This window comes from Geotrypetes seraphini, chromosome 8 (genome assembly GCF_902459505.1).
Source record: "Geotrypetes seraphini chromosome 8, aGeoSer1.1, whole genome shotgun sequence".
Classification (NCBI taxonomy): Eukaryota; Metazoa; Chordata; class Amphibia; order Gymnophiona; family Dermophiidae; genus Geotrypetes; species Geotrypetes seraphini.
Genome location: NC_047091.1, coordinates 91875366 through 91890059, shown reverse-complemented (window position 1 = coordinate 91890059; position 14694 = coordinate 91875366). Strand labels below are relative to the sequence as shown.

The 14694-nt window shown below is 41.8% G+C and overlaps 1 protein-coding gene across 5 annotated transcripts in view; it reads left to right on the top strand.

Annotated features, from left to right (window-relative positions):
• The window catches only part of MLLT1 (MLLT1 super elongation complex subunit), a 310004-nt gene that overhangs the window by 266377 nt on the left and 28933 nt on the right, over positions 1-14694 (top strand). For 3 of the 5 annotated variants that reach the window (XM_033956581.1, XM_033956583.1, XM_033956578.1), the window contains 2 exons: positions 1839-2387; positions 10071-10161. In XM_033956581.1, coding sequence (XP_033812472.1) covers positions 1839-2387; positions 10071-10161 — 640 coding nt within the window. The remainder of the gene's footprint in view (positions 1-1838; positions 2388-10070; positions 10162-14694) is intronic. The other 2 variants (XM_033956582.1, XM_033956580.1) reach the window with 1 other exon arrangement.

The following is a 14694-nucleotide window of genomic DNA, read 5'->3' as shown; positions in this document are numbered from 1 at the left end:
ATTAAAGTTTTTCCCATGAATTTGATTGTGGTTGATCAGAAAATATAATAAAAATTTAAGCCAATCCTGGGGTTCCTCAAAACCACTGATTACATAAAGCTCCATTTTTCTTAAAATTTGCTAATTTTGCTTAATGGAGCAAATTATTTATTTATTCATTCATTTCATTTTCTATACTGTTCTTCCAGGGGAGCTCAGAACAGTTTATATGAATTTATTCAGGTACTTAAGCATTTTTCCCTGTCTGTCTCAGTAGGCTCACAATCTATCTAATGTACCTGGGGCAATGGGGGGATTAAGTACCCAAGGTCACAAAGGAGCACATGAGTTTGAACCCATAACCTCAGGGTGCTGAGGCTGTAGCTTTAACCACTGCACCACACTCTCCACCCTATAACTTTTATGTTTTCACACTTAGCAATGATACATTGATTAAAAAGACATTTTATATCAAGTCTGTTTTATTGAAAAAGAACAATAAATCAGTACAGAAATAACATTAGAGTCTTCTATATGCTTATTATAACAAGTGGTGTTGGATTCTTTGGAACCACAAAAGTATAGGAAAACATTCTCCTGTCATCAAATAATAAAAAGACATTTTATATAAAACATCTAGCAGTATTTTATTAAATGAACCTTCAATATCTGCACTTTATTTTAACAGAAATTTAACATACTTCACTAATAGCTAAGCATGTACACTTTGGTGTAGTCATCTACCAGTGAAGGTCCAAACACTCAAGCATACTATGTCTTCTTGAAATAGGATAAAGACCGAGTGCAGCGTGAGGCCTTGTTGCAAGGAGTTGAACAGCATCACAGGCTTTATCCCGACTATCTCAAGAAGACTTTGAGTGTTTGGAACACTATTGGTAGATGACTACACCAAAGTGTATGTGTTTAGCTATTAGTGAAGTATGTTAAATTTCTGTTATTTTCCACAATAAACTGCAGATATTGAAGGTTCATTTAATAAAATACTGCTATAATTTTTGCATAAAATGTATTTTTATCATTATATGGTGACAGGAGAATGTTTTGGTTGTAACACTTTATTAGTGGGGTTCTAAGGAATCCTACCTCACTTGTTTTGGAGACTCTAGTGTTTATGTACTGATTTTTCAGTAAAACAGACTTTGCATAAAATGTCTTTTTATCAATGTATCATTCCTAATTGTGAAAACATAAAAGTTACAGCTATAATACCAAGAAATTTGCTTCATTAAGCAAAAATAGCAAATTTTAATAAAAATGGAACTTTGAGGGACTCCAGGATGGGCACAATCAAATTCATGGGGAAAACTTCAATTCACACAGGTTTTCCAACTTTAGGTTTTTCTGGACAACCCTAGAAGTACCTGTATGTAATATATGTAAACTACTTTGGTTGTACCACAGAAAGGCTGTACAGTACTCCCCCCCCCCCGAAATTCACAGGGGTTCCACCCGCGAATTTCGAAAAACCGATTGATGTAGCCTGACTTTAGTACAGGAAGAGGTGGTTGGAGCATATCACAAATTACTGAGTCCGCGAACCGCGAATTCGCAGAGGAACACTGTATATCAATTCCCCACCTCACCATGGCTTTGTAAATAAGTTAGCTGCATTCCTCTACCATTTTGCCTCTTAGTTGTGGATTATTATTCCATCTCTAGCAAGTTTTAATAGCCATTAAACTGTGGTTTCCTTTTCACTGCTCATTTTCCTGGTTGTAGTTGGGTGGTGAAGATCAGCCTATATTGACTCTCAAATATCTAAATAATAGTGATTGATTACTAAATGGGCACTGAAACATGTTAGACATTTTATTAAATATTGTATTCTTTGTTCTTAGTATGCAGGTAAAGATGGTAATAAAATATCTAAACCACACAAAGTAACTAAGGAGCACAGAGAGAGACCAAGGAAAGACTCTGAGAGCAAAACCTCCTCCAAAGACACTGAGCGAGAACAAAGCAAGACATCAAAGGACTCTTCCCGAAAACCAGTGGAGAATAAACTGCCTAAGGAGGAAAAGGCCCCACCCAAAGCAGCTTTTAAGGAACCAAAACTGGCTTTAAAGGAAGTGAAGTTGGAAAGCATGTCTCCCAAAGGAGGCCCCCCACCTGAGGCCAAGTCTTCAGTTAAGAGGCCTGCCAATGTGGACTCGCCAAAGCCCAACACCAAAAAGCAGAAAAAGAGCAGCTCCAAAGGTGTGAAAACTTTCCCAGCCACCTCTCCCCGCACTTCTTCTTCCTCCTCCTACCCAGAAAAAAAGCAGCCCAAGGAGAAAGTGAATGTCAAAGCTGAGAAGGTAAAGTCTGAGAATGAAGTCAAAGAAGTGAAGAAATCCGTAGAGGTGGAAGAGTCTAATTCTGAAGATGAAGCTTCCTCGAAGTCCGAGGTAAGTAATAGGACCTTCATCCAGTGAGTGGGGGGTGTGGAGGGGGAGAATGTGCTTTTCTATGTCATTATGGATGGAATTAGAAACTATGCAGTTTTGTAAGATCCATATTCAGTGCATATTAAGTCTTTGTCCAATATAAAACACTTTCCTGAAGCTAATTAAGTATAGTATTTTGTTTCTGGGATGGAGATTCAAATTTAATTCATCCTTTGGACTCCTCCTTATATTTGACAGATGGGAGTGGGTGTGCAGTTGTAGTAGTCTTTGAGGACAATGGCTGATTGCCAAAAGAGGTAGGTAGTGTATATAGTCAGTTACATTTTCCATTTCATAATTTCCTGCTTCTCCCTTCCCTCTTTCCTGTCTCCTCTCTTCCTCACGTAGCTTCTTTGGGTTTCCTTTCCCACCCCCTCTCATTTTCTCCAAACTGTTTGGCTTTGTCATGCTGTCCTGCAGAATTTGGAGCCACAGACAGGGGAGCTAGTTTTGAGTAAGAGAAACTTGGCAGCTTAAAGGGAGTGGGCATTGTAATGGAAGAGGTTTACCTTTTCACGAGCTTAGCCAGTAGGCATCTTAGAAACAGTGCGATGGGCAGCATTTTGTCAGTGTTCTAGTATCAGATACCCTGTCCCTCTAACCTGCACCATGCTATTTTGTATATAAACTGAAGTACTCTAGAGACAGGAAAGTCCAATATACTCGAGTATAAGCCGACCTGAATATAAACCAAGATAACCTTTTCCCCCAAAAAGGAGGAAAAAAAGCTTGACTCAGATATAAACCAGGGAGTTAATATTCAAGTGTCCTGCCCTGCCAGACTCTGCACCCATCACCCCTCTGTTCCTGCCCTGCCAGGCTCTATACCTCCCCCTCTGCCCTACCAGGCTCTGCACCCTGTCCCTCCTTCCCTCCCGATGCCTTGCAGGCCTTCGTCGGGCCTACCGTAAAAGCTTGTGGTCTAGCAGTGAGCCGGGACAGGCCTCCTGTCCCGACTGACTGTTAAAAATTTTATCTTCTTGGTGTACATTTAAAATCCCTGGTGGTCCAGCAGTGGGGCGGGTTAGGAGAGATCTCGCCTGCCTCCTGTCCTGGCTGACTGTTAAAACTTTTACCTTCCTTGCCTCCAAGGCGTATCTTGATTCCTGCCCCGTGCAGAGCCGCAAGTGATTGGCTGCTGAGAGTTTCCCCCCAGATCCTCCTCTGCCCAGAGCCCTAATAAATAGAGTTTAGGATCTAGTGTGAATGTTGTGTGGTCACAATAATCTCTTTGTGTGCCCTACAGTACAGCTATATTTTAGGAATCCTACCCCACCACCAGATATGATATAATAATCTTTAACTCCACACAATGTCTCAAACATTGTACCCTGCTCCCTGGGAATATTTTCTGTCCAGTTATTTCAATATAATTTATAGCCTGGTATCACAGTCTGATGTTTTTGTCTGTATTACTGTATAATAAACTTCCTCTTCTGATGTAGACGCTGCCAAGAAGACAGTGTTGGGATACTAGTTAGAACATAGATCTGGATAAGCAAACAGTTGTTAACATGAAATTATACTGTATACAGTATTATAGTGGTAGCCAGATGCAGAATTGCATTTGCATGAAAAGAGTGTGTGCCTAGGAATAGAATGGGCTGATTAATGGAGAAGCTTACTTTAATTTGAAATAAGCAGACAGAATTGAACCTATATGGGCTCTATTTGTAGAGTTTCTAAGAACAAGGTCCTGAGAGGGTTATCAAAGACAAGCAGATTAGGCTAGTTAGGCCTAAAGCAAGGAGTAAATGTAGTAGCAAAAATTGAAGATATGTTGGAATTGAAATTACAGTTGTGTGTTTGAATATCTGCTATTCCATCTTTCAGTAAAAACAAATAAAACAATGTACAGACTAAAAATAGAAAAGAGGAAAGGAACTAGGCCAGAAAAGAGAACCAGATGGAGAAAGACCTGGCTAGTTGGCACAGGCCCCTACTGTCCAGGTGACCTCAGGGTTGGGTGGAAGAGGGTGTCTGGCCAAAAAGTATTTTTGACAAGACTGGAAACATACCAAAAATAGCACCAGAACTAAAATTCAGTCGGCCTCTAGACCATCTTCTGCATTAATGGCATTTTGAAATCGATTGATTCATACTGACTGATCAGATGTTATCAGCAGTGTACCAAGCCAGAATCGTACTCTGCGCAACAGGCCCCATAGCACCCACAAACTTCTCGCTATGTGGTAGCTGAGAGGAGCAGTTTTGGCATGCCCACTTCCTTTTCACCCTGCATGGCCGCATTGCTTGCATGACCCTTAGTATAGCCCTGATTTTAGCCCCAAGTGTGTGTTATCTAGAGTCATTCCATGAATACAGGATGCAATTGTAGCAACTCAAATACATTTTTACTGATTTCATGATGAAAACAGCAAAAACATGTTTTATTTCCTTGTGCTTCCTATACTAGACTTCTCTGGCTTTCATACTGAGTCCATCCTTTGTTTTTATGCCTCTGCTAATTGTCTTTTGAAATATATTGTTGTGCAGTTTCATTTCCTTCCCTTTTTGTTCCTTCCATCATGTTCTAATCTATTTAAATTGCTGATTTTCTTTAATAGCTACTGTAAATTGCTTTGGTGACATTTGTTTGAAAGCAGTATATAAAATCTCAAGAAATAAACTCTTGCATTGATAATGGGTGGCCCTTTTTGTATGCATGAGGAACACACAGGTGGCTTTCCTTGTTGAGCAAACTGGTCAGATGCATTATATGCTTTATCATGAAACTCTTGTGTGATGGAGCATTGATAATGTGACCATTTATTTTTTTCATCAAAACAGGACATCTATTAATATTCAGTCCCGCCCCCAACCCTGCCCTAGCCACACCCCCAATCCTGCCCTAGCCCCACCCCAACTCCGCCCCCAATTTCTTCCAATCATTTTTCATGTACACATCTTATTAATTTATAATGGTAATCATAAAATTTTTAAAAACCACAAAGCACACTATACACAGAAAAAATGTTAATTATCATTTATATTTAGGGGGTTTTCAAAGATGTCAAGGCAGATGACTTTAAAATATGCAATGTCACCTAAGTAACTAGAAAAATAGACAAATATAGTGCAAAATATAGACAGCAGATATAAATTCTCAAAATTGACACATTTTGATCACTAAATTGAAAATAAAATCATTTTTCCTACCTTTGCTGTCTGGTAATTTCATGAGTCTCTGGTTGCGTTTCCTTCTGACTGTGTATCCTTTCTTTCTTTCTGCACTCAGGCCCAACAATTGTCCCTTTCTGTTCCCTCCCTCCTTCCTTCCTATGTCCTCAGTGCCCCCTTCCTATGTCCTTAGTGCCCCTTCCTATATCTTTAGTACCCCCAGTGCCTCCTTCCTATGTCCCCCTCACTGCCTTCCAGCATTTGTCTCCATACCCTCCCCTATGCTCTGGCATCTCTCTCTTCTCCTTTCCACTCTAACCCATGGTCTGGCATCTGTATCTCCTTTCCATCTCTTTCCTCTTCTTCCATCTCCCCCTCCCACTCCATTATCTGGCAACTCTTCCTTTCTCTCCTTCCTCCTGGTCTGGTATCTGTCTCCTCCCCCTCCCCCCATATACCCTGACATCTCTCCCCCTTCCATGGTCTGGTAGCTCCTTTCCTTTCCCTCCCTCCCATGGTCTTGGCATCTCTTTCATCTCCTCTCCCTTCCCTGGTCTTCCTTCTCCCCTCTCTCTCCCCAATTGGTTGCAGCAGCAGCACTTCTCTTCCCCTATCCCCTCCCCAATTGGTTGCAGCAGCAGCACTTCTCTTCCCCATCCCCTCTCCAATTGATTGCAGCAGCATTTCTCTTCCCCTCTCCCCCCCCTTGGGAGCAGCAGCAGCTTTTCTCTTCCCTCCTCCCCCCCTTTGGGTGCCGCAGCTTTTCTCTTCCCCCTCCCCCTTGGGTGCAGCAGCATCAGCAGCTTTTCTCTTCTCCCCCCCCTCCCCTTGGGTGCAGCAGCAGCAGCTTTTCTCTTCCCCCCCCTTTGGGTGCAGCAGCAACTTTTCTCTCCCCCACTCCCCCCTTGGATGCAGCAGCAGCTTTTCTCTTTCCTCCTCCCCCCTTGGGTACAGCAGCTTTTCTCTTCCCCCCTCCCCCCCTTGGTTGCAGCAGCTTTTCTCTTCCCCCCCTCCCCCCTTGAGTGCAGCAGCAGCAGATTTTCTCTTCCCCCTTCCCCTTGGGTGCATCAGCAGCTTTTCTATTCCCCCCCCCTTGGGTGCAGCAGCAGCAGCTTTTCTCTTCCCCCTCCCCCCTTGGGTGCAGCAGCAGCATTTCTCTTCCCATCCCTCCCATCGGCAGAGTCGCAAACTTCCTTCTATCGCTGACTTATCTTCCATAGGTCAGTGACGGAGGGAAGCTTACAATTTGCTTCGGGCCTTCCACGTTGCCGGGTCCTCCATTTGCAGAAACAGAAAGTAGGCAGGAGTCGGACCCGGCAGCGAGGAAGGCCATAAGCAAGTTGTAAGCTTCCCTCCGTCGCTGCCCATAGCGAACTCTTGCTCCGGGGCTTGAATGTGTGCGTGCCGGCTTCCCTTCTCTTCTCCTCCTCCCCCCCTTCCCGGGGACATAATTTCCGGTTTCGGAGGGAAGAGAAGGGAAGCCGGTACGCACACGTTAGAGCCCCAGAGCGTGGGTTCAGTTTGCATGCTGGAGTCAGCCCAGGAAGGAGCATCGGCGGCAGCAGCAGGATTAGCCAGGTGCGGAGAACGCTGCAGGGGTTTGGCTCTGGAGGGACCACCGTCCCCTTGTCCCCGTGCACAGCTTCAGGAAGCTGTCCCTGAAAATGGGACATTTTGGCGTCCCGAAGCAGTGGCTCAGGACAACAGGACAGTCCCGTTGAAAACGGGACGTATGGTCACCTTAAGCATACATATCACAATCTTAGACTATCCCATGAGCAGATCTTTAAAACACAATCTATTTTGATTTTTAGGCTTCTGGAAGCTACTAATATAAAGCTAAGTAAAGTCTTTAATAATGTTTAGTGAATTGTAAGTTTGGATTGTTTGCATTAAACAATGTTAAATTCTTAAAATGACTAAAGAGATTATTCCATAAAATGAAAGTATCTATGTGCTACTTCACAATTCAGCCTATCTAAGGGAAGTGTAAGATGTCAAACATTGGATCAGTACAGTTTAGGGGGAAGTAAAGTACTTTTTGTGCACTAAAGAGGAGCAAGACTTGTGTTTGATTATATGTGATGATTTTAAGATAGTCAAAAAAAAGCAACAGCAAAAGCCAGAAAGATGTTTGGATACATAGGGAGAGGAATGGCTAGTATGAAAATAGGTGATAAGTTTTCCAAGACCTGTTTTAGAGAATTGTGTATAATTCTAGAGATCTCATCTTCAAAAAGATAAAGGAGGAAGTCTGTGGTTTTCATCACAAAGTGTAAGGGGACAGACTTAGAGATCTCAATGTGTATACTTTGGAAGAAAGGGGAGATGATAGAGACATTTAAATAACTGTAGCATAAATGCATAGGAGGCAAGTCTCTTTCAATTAAAAGAAAGGTCTAAAATGAGAAACCATAGGCTGAAGGTGAAAAGAGATAACTCGTAGACTTAGAAGTAACCTAAGGAAATAGTTCTTCATGGAAGGAGTGATGAATTCGTGGAACGGACTCTCAGTGGAAATGGTAGAGAAGACTGTATATGAATTCAAGAAGGCTTGGGAAAATCATAGGATCTCTAAGGGAGGGGAAGGGATAGTAGATGGTATGGATGGCCAAACTATTGTAGATGGTCTTTATATGCCTGCATCTTCCTACGTTTGTTGATTTTTCTGATCTGAAGAAGGTGATATTGCCTCAAATGCTAATTTTTAAAAAATCATCTTTTCTTCTGTTTTATTTCTATTTATTGGGGTTTTTTTTCTAAAAAGTCCTATGTAAAATTGACTATATTAGGAGCTATTGAGGCTATGTTGATTTCAGGTGCTTATATTTTGATTGATGGTGGTATCTGGCCACCAATTTGGTTTTTGTTTGTAGTAGATTATAGTTTTACTATCAAGTGTTTCAGGGTTTTGTTTACAAATGCAAGATATTTAAAAGTAAATGCTGAAATGTGTGTATTTTGGGAGTCCAGGCATTAGAAATTTAGAGGAAGCTAGAGGGCTCTTCTCGAGGTGGTGGTACTGTTCATTCGAATTGAGGTGGATATTTTTTTGCCCCTTTAGAAGTAACTGCTGTAATGTGAACCACTGTCATGGGTTTATTATGATTGGCTGTGACTTGTTCAAAGATGGCACAAGGTGGTTTTTGAAAGGCCACAAACTTCATAAAAACTTATGACAGCCACTTGATTTGATATTACATTGTGTTAGGTGGTCTTCAGCTGCTTTTGACAGCTCAGTAGTAGTTTAAAGCAGTGTTTCTCAACTTCTTCAAGCCAAGTACCCCTTAAGTTTAACAAGTATGAACCGCGACCACTGACCTGCCCAAGCTCTGCCCCAGACACCACCCACATAATGATAGTACTAATTATAATGTAATTTCTTCCATTCATTTTTCATATACACACACAATATAATCTTATTAATACAAAGCACACTGCACGCAGATGAAATTTTAATTATTTATATTCTGGGGGTTTTCAAAGAGGTCAAGGCAGATGACTTTAAAATATGCAATGTCACCTCAGTAGAAATTTCTGCCACTAACCCATTTAAGCAACAGCAGAGTAGTGCTAGAGAAGCATGGACCGCCAGTCCAAGACTGCAAAATTAATTGCAAGCATGGCATTGACCACAGTGGCTCCACCAGAGGGTTGAGGAGGAAGGAGGGCGGGAGACCCACACAGTGCTGCGTACCCCCACCAGCAGTTTGTGTACCCCCCTAGGGGTACGTGTACTGTGTGTTGAGAACCTCTGGTTTATAGTGAGGCAAAAGACAACTGCTTAACATTTTATATGCTGATTTAGAAAAGGCAAGCAAAAACATCCAAACTTATTATTATTATGTCCTTGCTAAATGATCATTTTCTCTGGCCCAGAACTCTTTTGCTTTTTGCTTAATTATGTTCGTATGTTTAGCCATGACACTTTCTGGCTTTATCAATTCTTGGTTAAAAGACAAAATCCAACAAAAAATCCTTTTGCATTAGAAGCAATTAAAGCTGTATCAAGCCAACTATGTTTTAATAGCTGCTCTCAAGCTAAAGAATTTCTTTCTAGTAGTTGGTCCCCCAATATGTTGAAAAAATAAATAAGAGAAGCTTCCTCTAAATTTCTAATGCCTGGACTCCCAAAATACACACATTTCAGCATTTACTTTTAAATATCTTGCATTTGTAAACAAAACCCTGAAACACTGTTGATATTAAAACTATAATCTACTACAAACAAAAACCATATATATAAGAACTTGTTAACATATGAAGAACACACTAATAGCACTGTACAGGTACTTTAGCACTTCTCTAGCACTGTGAGGGTGAACTGTAATTGTCCAAAAGTTTCAGAAAATGTGACTCTCAAACTGATGAATGCCTGGGTACAAAAACTGAATAAAACGGTGATGGTGGTGGGTGGGGAGATAATGCTTCCAACTAATATTAAGTGACATGTAAATAACCTGGAAACTTTGGTACACTGCCTGTTGATTTATCTTCTTCCCTTTTTTTCTTTGTGCTCTGTTGGGGGGAAAGTCCGCCCAGTCCAGCGCTTCCAACTCCAGTTCTGACTCCAGCTCTGACTCCGATTTTGAGCCATCACAGAACCACAGTCAAGGTAAGTCTTTGTTCTCCCCCCCCCCCCCACCCAAAGTCGTATGTTGCTTTTGAGAAAAACAAACTGAGTTATTTTAAACAATTGTATTCATTCTTTTAACCTGTGCTGCTAAAAACACTATCTGCCATATGCAAGTCTGCAAGCTGTGTATAAAATAGGCTTTGCTCACATGTGTGGGGAGCTGGGGAAGATGGAAACTACTTGTGTATATTGTTTATTTCCTTAATTTAGCCTTTTTATTTTGCAGATAAGATTACCCATATACACACTTCTAGTGCAAAAGACATACGAGTCTTGATCCCTGGGTTGTGTACCCCTACTTGGGGAGTTTGTGTAGAAGGCATCGTCTACATTTTTTGTCTCCGTCTCCTCTGACACTACTTTGTGCTCCTCAATTTGTCCTTCTACATGCAAGTTGAAGATGTTTATCTGCTCTGCTCTGTTCTCTGTTTTTATTTCAGGGGGAGAGGGGTTGCCCGTACTAGGGCTTTTTTGGTGCTATGAAGCACCCAAGTTCCCTGGGTCATCTGTGCTTCAGTGGAGAAGCAGACCCTCGGTGTCGGAGGTCTGCAGCTAGGAGGGCTACCCTGATACAAGTCACGTAAACCTAGGCAGCCTGCACTAACATTTTTTTGTCTCAGGGACTGTTCACCTAAAAGCAGTGCTCACCCTGGTTGAGACCTGAGCTTGATCACAAGCTGATTGGCATCCATGTCTGTCCCTGGAACTTTATTGGATGCTGTCTGTGTTCCTCCCCCCACCCCCTCAAAGAGGAGTGAGGAGTTATGGGGTTCAGGGTTCAAAGCTCTAACACAATCTGACTGGCAGTCAGAAGAAACAATAGATAAAGGCAAAAACTGCAGTGGTGATGTGCAAGATACCAAGTCTTTAATGAACAATCTTAAAAGGACAAATATAGTCATAAAACAGTTTGTATCCAAAAGGATTAATGAACCCGGATCTGACATGGTCCGTGTTTCAAAGAAATAATCCTTCTTCAGGGGTCCTTATTTGAACAATTAAGTGTGTGTGAATAAAATATGGAAAATTATATAAGAGTAAAATGGTAACAGCAAGGGAATAATGTGAGAAGACCCAAATATGTGATCCGAGTTATGTATAATGTGAAACAATGTTGTGCAAAATTCATAGAAAGTGAAAGTGAGCATACAAAGAAAAATGTGAGCATAAAAACATTTAGTGAAATGAATGAAATATACATAAGAGTTAAGTCAGAGATGAAGTGTGAAGTAAGTGAAATCACTCACAGGGAAAAATAAAGGGAAATGAAAGGAAAAGAAAAGATAGGCTTTAATAGAAGCAAGGATCCATACCTAAATAGTAACATATACAGGAAACCTGATGGATAACTGGAATCAGCTAAAAAATGTATAAGTCCATAATCATTATGGATGCGTTATATGGAGGGAAATAAAAAAGGAAATTATATGGTAAAATAAAGAAATATTGACATGTACAGAAACGCGTGAGGAAAATCAACCGTGACTGAAAAGTATAACTGTGACCGGAGGAAAAATACTTGTAGAACAGTAGCGTGAAAGTGATGTGTAAAAATCAAATGAAAAATGTGAAGAAACCAGATTTGGCTATGGAGAGTGTTGTGACCTGTGCACGGTAGCGTGGTGTATGATAAATGGAAATCCAAGACAAGCGGAGTGAAAGGTACAAGGTGAGAAAATGCATGGTCGATAAATGAGACGGGGAAATGAGTTACTAAGAACTCTTCTCCAAAATAAGCAACAAAAAAGGTAAAATGAAAAGGAGGGGACCTCCGTGAGAAAAAAAAAGTGAGAAAAGGGGTGGGTAAACTGAGTGAAGGGGAACATCTAGTTGCCATCTAAAGAAATAATGTCAGATACTGAGAAAAAGAACCAAAAAAGTATATTGAAGGATCAAATGTGATAAACTTACCGCTTAACAGCCAAACAAACTGTGAGAGCTCCTATGCAGTGCAGGACAGCAGCGGAAGTGAAAAGTCACCCCAGAGGAAAAGAAACAAATAAAGTTCTGAAAAGTGTGAACGTAATGACGTCAATGTGAGTGGAAAAAGCATCTGTTGGGATTTGTATGCTTGTCTGAGGCAGTAAATTTCCACCATTTTCCAGCTTCTGTGAAAGCTGAAGCAGGCGCACAGTATCAGCAGCACAGTGAATACTTGCTATTCTCCTCTATGGGGCACATGGGGGGTGGGGGTGGCGGAAGGGGTAAATTGCAGTTTTGAAGGTTTCTGGAGCTTGTCATAAGTTCCCCACCTCTAAAAACCACTTTTTTAAAATTTTTAATTGATAACTTTTATTAAAAACATACAAGACAGGAGTGCAGTGGCTCTTCAGCACTCCCCACCACAAATAGTAAAATCGACATACACTATAAACAAGCCTACCTCCCCCCCCCACACAAGAAACTAAAATCCCATCTCAGAGGCCAGATCTACGTTTCTAAGTCCAATAACAATGTCATATGCAGGCTAAATGTCCCAAACAATGATATTTACGAGCAGTAAGCTGGTACAACACAAACCAGTCATCCATCTTTGCTACTACTCTAGCACAGTCAGTCGCCTGGGGAAGCTTCCAAGAGGAGGCCATCACCAGTCTAGCCGCTGTAAACCAGAGTTTACAAAAGGTGGTCTCTTGCTCTTCAAAAGTAGAGAGATAGTGATGAAGAAAGGCTAAAGCCAGCTGGAATATTACCAGTTTTCCCCAAATTAAAAACAGAAAACCCTTTTCCAGATTTTTGGCACTTTGGTTTATTTCCATCGGGCTGTGTTTTTTTGGCACCCTCTTACAGCTGTGGCAGCCATCTTGGATTTTCGGTCCTGATTTTAAAAATCTCTGCCTCAGAAACAGCTCAGTTTTGCTTAAAATAAATAAATATGGACTTCTCAGGTATTTTTACTCTAAACATCATTGATTTCATCCTGCTGTTTTCTTTGTTTGCATTGTTCCTGTGGGTGTGCGTCCTGTTGGACTTTTGGTGGCTTTTTTACCCTAAATTCATGCCAGATTTGTGCTGGATGGCCACCTGAGGAGTGTCCTTGTTTCCTGTGCCACAGATCACATGAGTGGGGCAGATTCACTGAGCTAGGCCCCCTCTGGTCTCTCTAGGGTGTTGGAGTCGCAGGTGGCTCAGTTTCTGGGGAAAACCCTTCCCTGGAACTTTCAGTCAGCGATTTGGCATCATCTGCGAAGCAATGGCACATGGAAATATTTGGGCTCACACTGAGGCAGGAGGAGTCATTGGAGGTTAATACAGGCTCTGGGCTTTACCCTTGTTTTTCTTAGACTCGTGTTTGAAATATATATGGGTTATTAGAGCCCATTTTTCCTCTAGGGAACAGCCGGCTGTCTCACGTGGGGGTTTTCCCTCATAGTGTGTGGCTCTCCTGTGGCAGCTTAGTCTAAAGAGCCAGAGGTCCAGTTGGAGAGAGACTGGGATGACTGGAGGGTCTGAGTCAATGCCCTTACTCCCCCAAGAGGAGTCCTCATTTTTGGAGTATATGGGGTCCCAGGCGGGGGCTCCGGTTCATGAGTCTCTGATGCTGCTGGACCAGGGAGAGGATCTGATGGTGTGCCGTCGTCCTAAACTGATGGCTTTGCTAGAGGTCATCACTGAGTCTTTGCAGGTACTAAAGCTAGAACCCCCTCATACCTCCACTGTTTAATAATTTTTGTGTTTATTATACCGCCCTTTCTGAGCAGGACAGGTCAGAGTTGTGTACATGTCACAATAATAATAAAACTCAGAAAAAGAACTCCATCTAAAACAGGAAAGTTAATAATCAAAAGAGCACACATAAAAGGTAAAAATTTAAAATCAATAGCTAGGCATTCAAGGTTTCATGGTCCCAAACAGATCAAGACACCCAGAGTCATAACCTATGTTCCCTCTAATGTGAGTGTGTGTGAGTGATCACTCATAGTTTTTGTTAGCATCGCTCAGAAATTTAATGTCCGCTCAGATACGGAGCAACTCTAACTACCTACCTGCCTATATATGCATTGGACCACTGTGCTCTGGTGTGCTTTCAGCTATGTCAGTCCTCTACCCCGGAACAGGAATTGACGTCTGAAGGGGCAGAGGAACCGACACACCAGAACACAGCAGTCCGACGCTTATATAAGTAGGATGTATGAATAAATTAGTTTCAAGCTGATTGACCTACCTTTTCGATTTAGTAAGTTGGATTCTTGTACAATCCTACTTTATTCCAGGACCAGTGGGTTATTTCTGTCTACCCACCAGGACTTTGTAGGAAGCCTCAAATTTCAGAGACTTAAACCCCACCCCCTCTTATCTCAGCACTGGCCCTCTAGGAATCAGTTTTCCTTCCTACATGCTAGGCTGTAGAAGTTTCTCTTTCTGCTCGTGTTTTATTTCGTATGATTTAAGCCTTTGCGTTTGCTAGTTTTGCCCTCGTGCTGCGGAGGTTCCCTATGGGAATAGCTCTGACTGCTGGAGATCAGACCTTTGGAAGTCTGCATCTGGAGGGTTCACTGCCTGCAAGTATGC